Source organism: Notolabrus celidotus, chromosome 18 (genome assembly GCF_009762535.1).
Source record: "Notolabrus celidotus isolate fNotCel1 chromosome 18, fNotCel1.pri, whole genome shotgun sequence".
Classification (NCBI taxonomy): domain Eukaryota; kingdom Metazoa; phylum Chordata; class Actinopteri; order Labriformes; family Labridae; genus Notolabrus; species Notolabrus celidotus.
The window spans coordinates 16,262,437-16,279,888 of record NC_048289.1 but is presented as its reverse complement, the minus strand read 5'-3'; the positions used below and the strand labels follow the sequence as shown (position 1 = coordinate 16,279,888).

Below are 17,452 nucleotides of genomic sequence, written 5' to 3'. Positions count from 1 at the left end.
CACTCTCGGGTTTCTCTGGTTGACCTCTACGAGTGCTGATCACATTCTGCCGCAAAACAGTCACTCTCTCTCTCTGTCTCTCTGTCTCTCTCTCTCTCTCTCTCTCTCTCTCTGTCTCTCTGTCTCTCTGTCTCTCTGTCTTTCTGTCTCTCTCTCTCTCTCTCTCTCTCTCTCTCTCTCTCTCTCTCTCTCTCTCTCTCTCTCTCTCTCTCTCCCTCTCTCTCTCTCTCTCTCTCTCTCTCCCTCTCTCTCTCTCTCATACATACACACACAGGCGCAGGCTTGCACACACCTGCACCCTGTATAAATTGACAACCATGCATACAGTGTTGTTCAGGGGTGTGTTCAGTGTGGAGCATGAGAGCCGAAAAATGAGATGGGTCATGTGAGGTAGGAGAGAAGCCACCAAAAGGGGCTTTAAGGCGAAAAGTGTTAAAATGAAGAAGAGATTGTGAATTCGCAGAAATCACAAATGTCAAAAACGGATTAATAACAGGGGTAACAGCATTCTCCAGTATCCCTTGTTAATCCCTTCACTTGTGACAGCATGTCTGTCATTGGAGAAGCCATTCAGATTTTTATTTAGCAGGTCTTGGCAGCATTGTCTCATAATGACATGTAATAAAAAACAACAACTTCTTGTGTCGGAAGCCCCTCCTCTTCTTTTGGTTTAAAAGCCAGCCTTTAAAGTTAAACGATGTCAGAACAGTTGCAACACCTGTTTGTGCGCGTCTGTTTGCAGCAGGTTGGAATGAGGAGTTTAACTCAGGTGTGGCTGCTATTCCACACAAACTTTGGACAGAAATCACTCACACTCACACTGTAAGTACACAGGGCAACAGGTTCCCTCTGTATAATTACTCATGATGTCTACAAGTACACATGTGCCCAGACTTCCAGTCAGAGGTTAAACATTAAGAGGCAAAGCCAGGGGGGAAAATTCCAGTTGTTTTACTAACAACAGAATAATGATCAACATTAATTGAAAAAGTATTTGCTGGCAGGAGTCACAGTTGGCATAACCTGTAATTTTGACAGCTACAAATCTTTCAGCGCATATGATCATATAATGAAAAGATCTAACCACATTATGACCGTTAGCATTGTTTCTTTACCCATAGCCTTTTTTATTTAGGGGATGTTAAAACCATCTGACCCACATAGTCTTTTACAAAGCAGATTTTCTCTCGTGTGTTTGGATTTTGGAACCTTTAGCCAAATATTCAGCCAACAAAATAAAGTTATATGTGTCTTTTTGAGTTTTCAAAGCTGCATATTTTTCTTATGTTTAACTGGGATTTTCTTGGCTTTTAATCTTAACATCTATTTACGACTCTATAGTAGAATACAGTGACTCATTTAGTTTCTGAAAGATCAAAAATTGAGGGCAGGGGTCTAAAGCATAGGATGCTCTGGAAAGAATTTTGGTGCAGCCTAAATACAATGAACGGGATCTAGTTTTTGATTGGACCATGTAATTAGTTGATAATTTATAATAATAAGGAACTGATTGTGAATTAGTTCAATTTAATCTGTGTAAACAGAACTTTGAGCTAGCACATTTTTAGTGTGAATATTTCTGAACTGTTACAAAGGTTGCGAAGTTTGAACTTGACCTCAATTTTGTTTATTCCTTTTGACAGCAGAAAAAGTCTCTGTAGTTTTCTGTTCTGATTCTCACAGAACCCCTTCTGTTTAGCATTACCAGCATACTGACACCACCTATCTGTTCCTGAGCGCTGTTTTGAAGCCAATCGACGGCGGTAGTCATATTGGAAATGCGGAACTCAACCAGGCATAGTGTGACGTAAAGAGGCGGAGTTTGAGCCTCCTAGCCAACAGCTATGTGTTCCCGTTCGGGAGTCAAGTCAGTCATGTCCTTATTTGGGCAAAAACTCACCCCCCGTACAGTGTGTGCTGATAGAGAAATTAGCTTCGTAGGGCCAAGCCGTTTTTGGAACCAGGCTGTAAACATGTTTATTAATGCTGCAAAGATTGTCTTTTTTGAATTGGTGTGTATGTGGTTTCCGGTGTTTCTGCAGCCAGCCTCCAGCGGATTCTTGATGAACTGCAGTTTATAACACTTTTGCATGGGCTTCAAAGTTTGAGACTGGAGGTTGCTGCTTGGGTACCTGGCATTAGTATTTTCTTCTTCTTTTGTTATAAATTAGTTTGCAAACAGCCTTCAGATAGGCTACAGCCACTACATGCCAGTTGTACTGTATTACAGCCAGGCCTGATACAATTAATGAAACAATAACTGTAAGATGAAGTGATAGTCGCATTAACTATTTGATTTTTGTCAATTCGAAAATAATTTGAATTGTCCAAATTCATAACAACGTAAATTATACTTATATTGGATTTTTTTCACAATCATTTATTCAGTAATATGTTGTACATGAAAGAAGATAACTTACATTTTCATAGAAATTCAACAATGTACGATTGTACAAGACTTAAAAATATAGCAGAAGGGAATGGTTGCTGAGAGGATCATTAAAACATCTCAATATGACAACTCTGACTCAGAGCAGTGGTCCAATAACCACTGAGCTCAGTGTTTAGTGGAAACAAGCTGAGCTCAGCAGGAGAAGGTCACTCCCCCTCTGAGGCCAGACTGTCTAATATGAGAGGTTGAGCGAGTAGTTCAGTAAATGCACTTAGGGCCCTGTTTTAACTGTTAATCATTCAGGGAGAGTAATGATGCAGAGACGGAGAGAGTGCAGAGAAGGATGGATGGGTGAAATGGATGGCTAATGAGCTAAGAGAATTAAAAATAAAACCAAGCAGGTTGCACAATGATGTTGTGTTACTTCTTAATGCAGGGGTCTGAAGGAAAGACGAATGAGAGGCAGGGAAACCTATCATTGATGGACAGGGAAGGAAATGCCTGATAGGGTTAGGCAAAAGTGTAGCCAGCAGTAAAATGGATGGAAAGAGGACTGAAGGATGAAGGGATGGGGAGGGGGCTTTTGTGCTGGACAAAGAGGATATCTGTCAATGAATGGTGTCTGGTTTCAAGAGTGTGGGTCTTGATAGGGGGTAAAACAGTCAGTTAGGGAAACACAGACAAGCCTTAGTGGTGATGATGGGGTTTGATGGTGAATAGTGAAGAGGATGGGAAAAAATTTGATCATCAAAGGCCTGTTTGATCATTTTGGGTAAAAGTCCGATATTTTTATTGTTTCAGTGTTCTCATTTAGCCTTGCGCTCTATTTTCCACAAATGTTTTTAGTAAAATACATTAAATTGGTGAAAGAAGAATGTTTTTTGTCTTTGTTAACACCAGGCACCTGGCACCTCCCTCATTAAACTTAACCAGTAAAAATTTTGCCAAACAGTATGATGCTAACAGTGGCTGATTTAGCCTGAGCCTACTAGCCCTTGGTAGGAATGGGGAGCAGGCTATACTTTCCTAACCAAAGTTAATTTCTCCCTCCAAATGTTGCATCAACATTACCTACATTGGCTACGTTTACATGAGACTTTAAAGTCCTCTTTAATTCAGAATAAAAATTAAATCCTCTTTAAAGATTAAAAATGACCTTGTAAACACCTAATTCTGAATGAAAATGACCATCCCAAATTAAACTTAAATCCAAAGTAAGTGGTTGATTTATGCTGATTTTAAATCTGAATTCAATAATTCCTCAATCATGTATACGTTCATTCCGCTTTGAATTAATTCCGGTCGTTCTGCGCATGCTCGTTCCCTTGTCCTGTCGCGATGACGCACATATTCCACACTGGCCACCCGAAGCAAGCGTTGGACTCGAGCCAAGACTATTTACTATACTCCTCAGCTGATGAAAGTGAAGCAGTATGTTTGTGTTGAGCTGCTTATTCAAAACTATAATCAAAATCAAAGCGAAAGTTGTACTTATTGTGTGGTCTTCCATGTTGTAACCGAAAATAAAAGAAGTAGGAACTGGAGTCTGTTTTCTTCCGGTAGACGTAACTACCTCACGCCTGCCACTGTCCAATCAGAACCCTTCCCAACCCCCAGACCTTAAGCAGAATTGAATAAAGATGAATCAATGTGTTTTCCATGTAAACCTCAATTCGGAATTACTATTTTCATGTAAACGCAAAGGAGAATACTTTAATTCCGAATGATTTAATTCGGAATAATTAATTCAGAATTAAAAAACATCATGTAACCCTGGCCACTGTTAACTAACAAGCTAAAGCTGGAGAGCTGGTTTGGTGTAGCAGTTAAAAACTGTATAGCCTACCGTGTTCAGAGGCCTAGTTCAACTTCTGGCCTTGACCCTTTGCTGCATGTGTGCTCTCTACTTCCTGTCTCTCTTCAGCTGCTCAGTCAAATAAAACTGTCCCCCAAAAAATAACTTTCAAAAAAAAGACAACCTAAAGCTAAGTCAGGGCGTTTTGCTTGCAGAAGCTGTTGTAACCTGAAGAAGCTCTTCAAGCAGGAATGAAGAGAAGGCTACAGTTAATCTGGAACCAAAGTTTTTGTCTCAACATTAACTTAAGTGCATCTCAACTGAAGTACAGTCAGAGAGTGTTAAGCTAGTAGCAGCTAGTGTAGCCTCTAGCTGCTAGCTTCCAGCAGGAATAAGGCAGGCTTAAGATGTAGATAAGCTCACCTCTTTATAAGTCACCACCCCCAAGAGCTTTGAATCTTCATATGTCTTCACTCCTTATCAACATTTACTCGAGTAACATCACTTCAGGCAATTTTGTAAACCTAGCACAGCTCCTCTTCATCCTCAAAACTTGTTTTAACATATGCAGCTGTGTTTGCTAGCACCTGGAATAAGACTTTACAGTTTAAAATTGGTGGAGTTTCCCTCTGAATTAACCTAACTACAACTTCAAAACTGCCAACAAAAGACAGTGCAAGAGGTAGAAGGTTTAAAGGTGTGAAGACTTTATTGCGTAAGCTAGCCCCTTGTAATTAAGCTGTGCTCTACTGAGAGAGGTAAAACCACCTGAAGGTAACTTAATAGGAGCATCTGGTTTGTTCAACTGAGCTGAAAGAGGCTTCATTTGGTTTATGAGGAAAGAACAAAGCTAGCTAAGTGTAACCCCTTTCTGAAACTGGAAAGATTAAAATTAGACGGAGCTACAGCTTTAAAGTTTATGAACAGGATCCTGGGTGCTTCGCTTTGGATGTTGAACTGACTAAATCACCCATTACCAGTAAAGTTATTAATACAGGCTAAAATATGAAGAGTACAGCCATATAATTAAATAATAACCAAATAGTGTGGGACCTCCACAGAGGAACTACTTAACTCAATTTATGAGCTATTCCTGTATTTCCCCAGAAATCATGTAAAGTCTCTTTGAATATCAGCAAACTTTGAGTTAATTAAATATTCAGGACCACCATATAAAAGGAATGACTAAAATATATTTATTTTCATATATGCTTGTTGTCGCTTGAAAGTTTGCAACACTGTCCACACAATATGACACCAGCTTCAGGTCAAAACAGGAATGGTATTTCAGGTTAAGGACGAAGAATGATTGCTTCCTTCAGCTAAATACCCAGCAGCAGCTGCAAACATCCATCCACATAAGCTCTCATTAAAAATGTTTTCACCTCACTGTTGAAAAAATGTCAGCCTTCCACTCAGTGGGTCTTCTGAGGTATTCAGAGCCCTGAAGCTGACAGGATGATTTCCTGTTGATGATGTGAGTAACTTTAAGTAAGTGACAGGCAAAGATGGCTTCCACATCCGCGGTGAGGAACAAACATAATGGTCGAAGAAAGCGGACAAACTTGCTCTTACCCCTGTTAATGGATCCCTGGGGAGGAGAAGAGATGGCCAAGTGATGTGGGATGTAATGTGTGTGGTTGTGCTTGTTGTGTGTGTTTGCAGGATGAAAAACATTTATGGGTACCCTGGCTACAGTGTATAGAAGCATATATTGGATTATCTGTGTTTGTTTTACATTTGTGGCCATATTTAGATCTCAGATACCGTTTTCTAAAAATATATAATAGCTGGCTGGAAGCATCTTTGACTGTACAGCGTCTGGTTTGGTTGTTTGGTTAGAGAAGCACAATTTCCCTCCTATAATGTTATCAGCTTTAAAAATATATTCAACTAAACCGAAACATTATCTTATGAACTCCACATTCTCCTTTACTGAACACTGGCACCTATATTGCTTGTAAGTCGACCTGATAGTCGATACTATTTAGTCAAAAATTTGGGAGCAATAAGTTAGCATTCAGCTCAAAAAGCTTCATGCCCTTTGTCTTAAGCTTGGATGAGGAATGACCTTTACAATTGAGAGCCACATATTTCCTTGAGGAGTTGGTTGAGACCAAAAACATGGTAAAAAAAAAAAAAAAAGACGGATTATGCCTAGATGGCCTGAAACATGAATGAAAATGTTACACTTTAGGTGCATTTCGACCAAGAGTTCCGGGGTCTTTTAGCCCCCAAAACTACTTTCCCCAGAACTAAAAGGTTCCTGTGCCCCCATTGTTGTCTGCGTTTCGACCGCGGGCTGAAGTCCCGGGTAGATAGTGCAAATCAGGCCAGTGACGTATGGAGGAAAAAAATTATATTAAATAATATTTTGAAATCTTAATAAAAAACTAAACTAGTATTCATTCCCAGGAACTCCCTCTGTGTTTCAAGAACTGTGTAAACTCCACAAACACAGTTACCTTCAACTGAAAGTCCCAGGACCTTTGAAAAGTACTACTCCCCAAGCAGGGGCTTTTCAGGGGGGAGATTATCTACCCCTGAACTAAATTTAGACCCTGGTTCCTCCAGTCGAAACATCCGTAGTTCAGGGGTAAACTCCCTAGTTCCGGGGTAAAGTTCCTGCGGTGGAAAAACGCCTTGTGATTGCTGGAGTGCCAGTATGCTGATATTATTTCACAAGTTCCCTGTATAAACTTAAATGCCAAATATGTCAGTGTCATGGTTATAGTCTGCATCTTCTGCATGTGACCATTTATTAATGACCCTCTAACATATTTAATGCAAGTATAAATGCTAGTTATTGAATGTTGCTTTGTCACACTCACAAAGCTCATGTAGAATTTATCTTCTGTCCTCCACAGTTACCTACCCTTCAGTTTTCCCCTCCATACCTTACAATGGTTCCCCCATGACTCCCTATGACGTCTTTGACGGAACCTCAGATGGACCTCCACCGGATGGACTCTCTACTGAGAGCTCTACCACCACCACAACCACCAATGGTGACTCCCAGGAGCGGCTCTATCAGGGTCTGAATGACAAGCTCATCCCCATCTACTGCTCCATCCTGGCAGCAGTAGTGGTCGGCCTTGTGGCCTTCATCATCTTTAAGAGGTAAGAACAAGAAAGAGGTGAACTTTTCTGTTTTGTCTGCTCTCAGCTGAGGGGGAGAAAAAAATGTAATGCTCATAAAAAATGCATTTTGAAAACACAATCCAATCTTAAATGTTGAATTTCCGCAGTTACATATTTAATGAAATCAGCTGCTGCTTTGCTTGGAGCACACTGCTGTCTGGTGGGCCCCATATGGTCTGTTACCTTATATCTCCAATCCTTTAAACCCATGCTGCTCTCTCAATGCCAACACAGAAAGCCCGCCGGGGTGTTACATTTTAGATGCACAATATGTTTATCTAACTATGTTGTATGCAGTGCAAGTTTTCAACACTCCAGCACATTTAGCTGCAACTTCTTCCTTTACTTTGAGCTAACTCACCACGGTGTAAAGTCACTGTGCTCATTCAAGTATTAATATCTAAAGATATTTCTGAAGATAACATTACTACCCCACTTTGTATAAACATGTTTTATTGATCGAATCACCTGGCTAATGGTCTTTAAAGTCAACACTAGAGCACTTTATGAATGTTTTAACTGATCCATGAATGTAAGATAAAGCACATGCTCAAGTTTGTCTTTAGTTTTTTTGTGCCGTAGTCCATAAGATGACTGCAGCTCATACAGAATGCTGCTGCTCGAGTCCTAACAAGGACCAAAAAAGTAGATCACATCACTCCAGTTCTTAGATCTCTACACTGGCTTCCTAACTGTCAGAGGATAGACTTTAAAATCCTGCTCATGGTTTATAAAGCACTGAATGGTTTAGGACAAAAATACATTGCTGATCTGCCGCTACTGTATGAACCATCTCAACCTCTGAGGTCATCAGGTACTGGTCTGCTTTCAGTCCCAAGAGTCAGAACGAAACATGGTGAAGCAGCGTTTAGTCATTATGCACCACATATCTGGAACAAACTCCCTGAAAGCTGTAGGTCCGCTCCAACTCTCACCTCTTTTAAATCAAAGACTTTTTTATTTGCCACTGCCTTCATATCTTAGCTTATTTTAACTCACTTTAAATGCAAATTTTAATGTACTTTTAATATATTTCTAATTTTGTGCTCTTTTATGCTTGACTGAATGTTACCAATGCTTTTAATGTTTTAATGTAAAACACATTGAGTTGCCCTCGTGTATGAAATTCACTATACAAATAAAGCTGCCTTGCCTTAATAAACATAATTCCAGTTTCCCGGATGTACATTTTCCTTCCTTTTAGAAAAATGTATTAAATCTTAACTAAAAAACTTTAAAGGCATCAGGAAGATTTTGCCTCATGAGTTTGATGTTAAAAGTAGCCGCCTGACCTTTCATGGCAGCTTTGCTTTGTCACGTTTTTGTTTGGTTTCAGCGACCAGGCTGGGTTCAAGACTATGTTACATTTAAGAACTGATTGTCTTTGGGTGTTAAAGTGTGTCATCAAAACTCTTTACATGTCGTGTTTTCATGCATTCACAATATATATAGACAGAGTTTACATAAGGCCTACCCACACCGGAGGGTTAATATTATATCATGCCTGCCGTCAGAAACCACTGATTATATTACTCTTGACGAAAAATATTGCGTTTTTCATTTGACAGTACAGGATGAGTATAGGGCAAGATAATACATTAGATTAAGAGCATGTGACATTTTAGTTTTTTATGTACTTTTATTGTCATTTTATTTTTATGATTATTTTCAATGTCATTTTATTTATTTTAGGGGTTTATCTAGAATTTTCTGAAAATGTACAATTTAAGCATTACTCTTATTCATTTATTTTTACTTTTTCTTTGTGTTTTATATGGGTAATAATCTGCCAACATATGGGGGTGGGGGGTGTTATGTGTTTTCTGTAAGTTTTGATACATTCCGTAAATACCCTTTAAAATTTGAAAATCGATAAAACATTTGTTTAAACAAAACAAAAAAAAAAGATTAAGGGCATGTTTCAATTATTGCTGTTTTTCGCTAGCAGCACCCTCGATCTCGATTGCACTTCTTTTTGGCGCTCACTGTTGTGAGCTAACGAAAGTTGTTCTATGGCACTTCCACTTCCGTTTTCAATTGCTCAGTATGCTCAGTGATTGCTTTTATTTAGAGAGATTTCACAATGGCTATGTAAAACAATGAGACAGATTTGTGTTGTGGCATTACCAGCAGCTATAGACCTGAAAATTGTACCCTCGAAAAGAAAGAGTCCAATAGTTTCTCCATTGCCACTGTTGTTTACGTTGGTACGAGAACTTCTTGATTGGTCACTAAGGGAGAAGTGACATTCATGAGCAGGGTTGTGGATGCAGCGACACTGAAGATGCTGAGCATGAAAAATATGAATTGCATTAGTTTTGTGTTAGAAATAAGTGCTGCTAGGGCAAAAAAAGAACACATGCCCTAAAAATGATTCATGATAATCCCATGAATCTTCTGAATCTTCATCCTGTGCTGACTTGTTTGCCCAATGGTTACTCCTGAGTTACAAAGTCTTTTCTATGAGTTCAACTGAGCTTTCTCTCTTGGATGTACATTTGTCATTTTACAATTTGAAATGAATGCTATTATTTGCTCTAAACTCTATAAATTGTTGTGTTAAAACAACAAAGGTATAGTTCATACAGATGCATTCATGCACATGCAAACAGCATTTGTGATTTCTCTAAATTGACTTTTGTCCTCTTTCTCTGTCCTCTGACTCGTTCTCTTTAGGTGGAACAGCTGCAAGCAGAACAAACAAGGAGCAAATAACTGCACCACCAACCAGAACCAGACACCATCACCTGAAGGAGAGAAGCTGCACAGTGACAGCGGCATTTCAGTGGACAGCCAGAGTCTGCAGGAGCAGCAGGCGCAAACTCAGGCACACACAGGTAGCACACAAATACCTGAACACACCCTTAATGCTAAGAAATACAAATTAATCCATCAAGCTACTGTAATTAAATTGGGCATAAGCATGTGTCATCACAACAGTCTGTGTTTATCCGCTTTTAATGACTTCCTTTTAGACCACAGTCAAGTCTGTTGGATTGCAAACCTGAAATTTGGGTTTCTGTGATTGTACACACAGGCTAAACTGTCCAACCACGTCAGTCAAACAGAAAAGAATTCTCCCTCAGGAATAAGCCGACTCCTGGCTTTTTTCAGCTCCACCTTGAGTGTGACCTTTCAAACATACTGTAGCAAATCAGCTAACAAGGATTACGACACTGACAGAGCATCAGTGTTTGTTTTTTTTGGCAGCACGTGCTCCTGGCAGGTTCCAGTCCTGCCCTGACTAACCAGTTTAAGAGACTTAAGGACTTTTAAAACCACCAGATAATAGAGAGGAAGCAAACAAAGAGTTGTTTGGATGAGAAATGTGTGGTATTTACCTTTTCTTTCTGTTGTTATGAACAGTTTCTTAAAGTTGCAGGTTGTAGTTGTTGTAGGACTAAACAGTCTTTGCTTTATCACTCCTCAGACAGATTTTATAATGGATTAAAAAGGCTGGTGTTTTTCCTCCTGGCTCCAAAAATCACCCCATTGAAATATTTTTCTGTAGAACAACTTTCCAAAAAAGAGTTTGATTTTGCTCCCCCTGTAGGTCTGGAGTACCTTTGTTGTTTTTGATGCGTTTATTTTCAGAGTTTTTTTTTTTTTCACATTAGTCAGTTGATGTTTTTGTTTCCTCTCCTCTCAACCAAGCGGCAACCTCCGGTCTCAAACTATGAAGCCCATGCGGAAGTGTTATAAACTGCAATTCATCGAGAATCTGCTTGAGGCTGGCTGCAGAAACACCGGAAACCACATACACACCAATTCAAAAAAGACAATCTTTGCAGCATTAATAAACACATTTACAGCCTGGTTCAAAAAACGGCTTGCCTACAGTAGCTAATTTCTCTATCGGCACACACTGTACGGGGGGTGAATATTTTTCGAACGTGACGGTTTAGAAGATATTATGATTACGAGTTTTTGCCCAAATAAGGACATGACTGACTTGACTCCCGGACAGGAACACATAGCTGTTGGCTCGGAGGCTCAAACTCCGCCCCTTTACGTCACACTTTGCCTGGTTGAGTTCCGCAGTTCCAATATGGCTGCCACCGTCGATTGGCTTCAAAACAGCGTTCAGGAACAGATGGGTGACGTCACGGATACTACGTCCATATTTTATACATTCTATGCTCTCAACAATTTTTTTTTGCTTTCTATATCATGTATTTACCTTTATGACAAATTTTTATTGTGTGATTATTAGTCTGATTATAAGAAGAAGGTGTAAACATAGCTTTTCTTGGGATTTCTCAGAATTTTTCTTAACCCTGTCATTAATTTGTGGCAAAATTAAAACAAGTTCCACTAACTTTTATGATTGATGATTTACTTTTATTTCAACATCACATCAAGCTTAATATACTTCAAATTAAATGCCATAATTAAAATGATTAAATGGTAAAATGTCTTCTTTTGTATTCTTGCCTTTGCAGCTGTCACCATGGACGAGGAGCCATGTTTACTCCTTCCTCTCCACACCAGAGAGAAAGTTGAGAAGCTGCTGTTCAGCGGCAGCGAAGGCAACGACTGCAACCACATGGATGATAGCGACTGGTGCAACCTGGCAGGCCTCCTGGGATACGAGGAGGAGCGAATTGCCACCTTCAGGCAGGAGGAGCATCCTGTCCGCGCCCTCTTGTCCGACTGGGCAGGCAAGGACTCCGCCAGCATCGACGCACTGTGCAAGGCACTGCGCAAGATCAATCGTGACGACATCGCTCAGAGCCTAGTTCTCAGTCCAAGTGCTGCAAAGCCAACAGCCACTTCTGTGGTGTGATATAAACACCAGAACCTTAAGCATAGCAGCCTTCAACAACCTATCTTAATCCATACAATTCATGCTACAACCACTTTCAGCTTTGCTGTCATAAAGCCAGCAGGCACAAAGAGGATCACATGTCACAAATTCAGATAAATTATTTCATGTTCGGATATGAAGCCAAGACCAACACTTAGCCATCAGGATCTTCTTATAATCATTTTATTTTCACATGAAATAAAGGCTGGCCCATGTAGGAGGAAATAGTACATACTTATTACTAACTAAACCCTGGATGTCTACCTGACCTTACAAACATTTAGCCTCAAGCTCACTGTTTTCAGACTTTTCAAACTAAGGAGCAGCAATGAGCTTTGTGCTGAAAACATGGTGGATGTCCAGCTCTTTATTCCCTCAGTTTCATCTCCTAAAACTTTCTTCTTCATTCTTATACATAGTCAGTGTTTCCTTCTTTTGTAGCACTCGTATGCCAGTATTGTTTCTCTTAAGGTTGCTTTACAAATCTACGCTACCAAAGAGGACTTAATGTCTCAAGACCATGTCTGTCAAGTGACATCATTTAAATGCCATGTTAAGACATTTTTAAATTGAACTTGTCAAATGACTCATGTCTGTTACTGCTACCCGACAAGGCCTGCATACCACAGTGTATCTGGATCTTTGCAAAGATGACAACCAGAGGAAGGATGCTTGGACTGGTTTCAGATGTTATCCTTCAGCACAAACAAAAGCCCAAGTCCAGCTTTTTACCCTTATTTTGAAAGCTTGTGTGAGGTTGAGGACTTTGAGCTGGAGCACATGTGGAATAAATGTCAAGTTTGGCTTTGCTTGAGTGATATCTGCAGCTTCTTTTTCCTGACAAGTGCTGTAAAAACTGAAGGCTGGACATTCACAGACTGAGGGAACATGAGACTCTATGTGGCCTATCTGCATAACACAGGAGCCCCCACACAGACCCCTTCAGTCTGACCCAGAAAAGGAAAGGACTCATGACATCCAGTAACGACTGTGTGAAGTGTTTGTACATAGGCACACATGAACTAAAACATTCTGTACATACACACATAGGCAAATAGTATGTAACCGTCCATGCATGCACTGTACAAACACCTGACATCATGTATACATTTACATTCTCATTCATTGTGTAAATCACCTAAAACGTCAGATCCTGACATATACTGTATAGAAAACTCTCACAAGGGGACCATATACTGTGTAGTCTAGTTACTAATTAGCCATATAAGGTACTTCAGTGTCTTTAGAAATAATGCCTAATATCCATATGATTTGCAAAATGTGCTATAGATGGAGTTGCATGTAGAAATACATAACAACATGCACATACAGTGGAATCAAAATGCAAAAGAAAAATCAGGTTTCTTTTTGCTTAATTTCTCAGGGTAATCTTAAATGATTCTGTTACAATGCCAGTTATCCAACCCATTTTAACATTTTTCCAAGAGGAGATACCTTTTCTGTGAAAGCAGTGATTCTTGCGACTGACAATCCTTCAAACAGGTGAAGAAGAGGGGGACAGAGCCAGGGGAAGAGAAAAAGAAAAAAGGGTGTCATGTTTCTTTATTGTTTGCAACAATGACCTCTGGATAAAAGGCAAGTCAGTGGAGACATAAGTCAACGGATGTGGGATGAATCAAGACAATGGGAAAAGGTTTAGGATTACTTAAACATAAAACCCCCAAATCTGCATTTGCATTAATCAGCTTGTTTGGCACCTTGTACAGCATTTATTCATGGAAATGATTGATTTTGAAGAATTTTTTGCTGCCATCATTTTTGGGTCTTTATGGAAGCATTCCAGCTGCTAGCTGAGGGCCTTTAACTGCTATGTGTTTAGTCTTGTTTATTTTGGAGGAAATATTTGAAGGAGCGAGTAGTATGTTACACTTTCCAACAAAAGCATATTTGCTGGTTGTTCTTTAGTACAGACTGTGCATTGTTACCAACAAATAGCACACTGAGCGTCATGCTGCAGTGCTACTTTAAATGAAGGTATTCTGGTTTTTAAGGGTCTTTATATTTAAATATCCAAATAATAACAGTGAATGGTATTACACCTCTTTTTATTGTTCTGAATTGTAGCACTTAAATGTGTAATTACGTATGTCTGTTTTGCATCACAAGTGCCTGGGAACTATTTCAGGTGTCCGCTGATGTACATTGTTTCTAGCTTTTTTATGAAATATTTTAACATTTTTGTTGTTGACTTGCAAAAATAATAGGTATTTTCTAGTGTTATTTGAGTGAAGGCCCAGAGGGCTTTACTGTCAGTAACTGTGTATCTGTTTGAATGAGAAACTGTTTCAGTATCAATGCTGTCTTTGAAAAAGGATAAGAAGGGCAAAAAGGAAGTGAGCTGCCTTTGTGATGTAAATGGTGCAATGAACGGATAAATCACAACTTAAAAGCTTCAATTGTCCATTTGGAAAAACATTGCCTGCCATCAAACTCAGTCAGAAATTCAGAATAATGTAATGGAAGCCAATGATTTGAGTGCCCTGGACCATAAGTCAGGATTTTGCAATATTTTGCACTTTGGGAATACAGTTATTGGCTTATTTTGCAAAGTAAGATTGCAATAGCAATATCACTCTCATGTATAAGTCTACAGCCAGTGGCTAGCTAGCTTAACTTAACAGGACTGGAAACGGGAAGGAAGAGCCAGCCAAGATCTGTCCTGAAGCAACAAAAACAGCCTCCCAGCAACAGTTTGCTCTGATAAACACTGATTTGATTTGGTTGATAATGTTTGTTTGAAACAGAAGAAAAATAATGTAAAGTTGAGGTGTTTTGTTCAACTCTATTCATGCTGTTTGACGTATTCTGTTAACTTCTGGACAGAGCCATGCTTGCTGTTTTTCCCATTCTCAGTCTTTGTACTTAGATAGCAAACTGACTTATTTTATTAGACAATTAAGAGGGTGGTATGAATGCAATCTCAGAGCCATTTGGCTGTCATCTAATAATATAATGGCTCCTGGAACAAGGGCCAGCTCTTTGGGGCTTCTAGTAGTTAGGGATAAAGGACTTTTGGCCACTTCCTATTTTGTGCTGGTCATTGTTAACAGCCAAGTTTTACAGTAGATTGCTAGTTTAACCTCTCATGCAGATAACTGTTAATATAGATTGATAAAATCCAATGAGTTCTGGGATTACATTATGGCCAATGATACCTACCCCTTTGCTCTCAACCCAAACAGTCATCCTGCTTACAGCCAAAGCCAGACATAAAATCTTATTTTTTTGTGTTACTTTAAGTTAAAAATCCCCAAATGTCAAAATAATGCTGTGAATGATAAACCACAAATACATTTTAATTATTTTTTTTTAAATAGCATATGGGTATTCTTCTGGTTATAAGTCACTATCATACTGATGTATGATCATGTACAGTAAATAAACCAAGGCATAAAATGAATTATTTCCCCAGATTCCTGAACAAAAGTAAAATGCTGCATGTTGAGTAACAATTTGAGAGAGACCCATGCTCCCAATTGTCTGGAAATTTTTTAGAGCCATGTGTTCAATGCAATATAGCTAAATTACTCTCAGAGTTTGTCCCCCCGTACATAATTAAGAAGGAAGATGGAGGCTCTTTCCTAGGACAGTATTTGTTTATTTTGATTAAAATGAGAGATTTAATTGAGTAGCAGTGAACTGAAATTGAATTGCTTGTACAGTAAACCCAGTTGAAGGTGAACATGTCATGATATTGCACTTGTGTAATAAAGTAATCTTGCAGATAGGGGTTTGAGGGTGGGAGGAAAAATGATTGTCTTTAGAGGCTACGGTTTTATAGAAGCCCTGGTTATGTAACTCATAGTGACTGACAGTGGACCAGGACTGAATTGTACAGATATGAGAATTACTGAATGTTACTTGTATACTATACTGTTCTATACTGAATGTGAATTTTCAAAATTCCAACATCAGATAAGCAGATGAATAAATAATAAAATGTCAAACCCACTCAACTTATGTATTGTATCCTACAATGCACACACAAACATTTAAGTGCATGTCCTTACATCAGCATAAACATTAACACAACCTTCACAAACCTACAGTCCAGCATTGTGGCAGCATTACATTTTTAATGGTACAAATTAAAATGAGACATTCTGAAATAATAATTTGAGAAAATATAGACAAGTAGCAACATGTTATTTGTGAAACTAATCAAACTATTTCTTCTGAAATGAAAACTGTGATTTTTTACATAACATTGGTGCTGTCATCAGACACTGCCCTCTTAGTAAGGGATAACGTATAGTGAGACTAATGGCCCTTTTCCACCAGCCTGTCTTAGCCTTACTCTACTCGACTTGACACGACTCTACTCAGTTTGTGTTGCGTTTTTCATGGGTGCGGTACCTCGTGTCAGATACGAGTTTTTCGTACCTGCTCTGGTTCCAAGTGAGCTGAGCCGACACTACAGTAAAAGGTGACGCCGACGGACTGCCGGCCACTGATTGGTCAGAGAATGTCGTCACTGAAGAGTCATGAGTGCGACGCCCAGTACAGGATTAATTTACCACCAATCAAAAATTCTGTGCTCTCCTAAATTGAGAGTAATGTTACAAAATATCTTCCATGTTGTCTACCAATGCTATCAGAAAGCAACGTTGTTGTTGTTTTTTAAAGGACCTAGTCCACCCTTTTTTTGACACATTGTCACCAAGAAGAGGTGAAATCATGAACAGAGTAGCTACTAGATGTGCTGTAATTCCTTTCTGAGTATTGGTTGGACATGTGTGACGTGCAATAAGGTTGTCCCCAGCTTTGCATTTGCCATTCAAGATGGTCAAGGGCTTTTTTAAGCTAATAACATTCTTGCAGCATCCATTGCTCCAAGCTCAACAACCACATTTTAGCCAGTTAGCTCTTGTTAGCTAGAGCAACAATACCAACATAGTCCTGGACGACTCAACAAGAAGCGTCAGCTTTTAATGAACAAAGTGCAATAACATATTGAAGTGACCTCTTGTTTTTAAAGAGTTTAAGAATGCTACTAATGCTACTAGTCCAGCTAGCTAACCAGCTAAGCTTTATTGTGACCTCAGAATAAAAGAGAACAAGAAGTGTTAGAAATTTTAGCCAGCTCCTGGCAGCTCAAATGAATATCTAGAAAATCGGTCTACTTCTTTGAGGGGCTATATCTTTCTCTTTGACAAACATCTTTAATAATAAAATATGCTTCAAAGATGAACCTGATTTAACCAGCTAGCTTAATCTATTATGATGTGAATGTGACACATCCAGATAAAATTAAATAAGAAATAAAAGACAAGTAATAAAAGCAATTAAAGACACA

The 17,452-nt window shown here is 39.1% G+C and overlaps 1 protein-coding gene across 1 annotated transcript in view; it reads left to right on the top strand.

The window, feature by feature from the left end:
- Positions 1-16,107, top strand: part of ngfrb (nerve growth factor receptor b) — a 38,651-nt gene extending 22,544 nt beyond the window's left edge. Inside the window, exons 4-6 of the mRNA XM_034707899.1 lie at positions 7,055-7,307; positions 10,005-10,165; positions 11,771-16,107. Of these exons, the coding sequence (XP_034563790.1) occupies positions 7,055-7,307; positions 10,005-10,165; positions 11,771-12,114 (758 nt within the window). The 3' untranslated portion in view covers positions 12,115-16,107. The remainder of the gene's footprint in view (positions 1-7,054; positions 7,308-10,004; positions 10,166-11,770) is intronic.
- Positions 16,108-17,452: the final 1,345 nt, after the last annotated feature.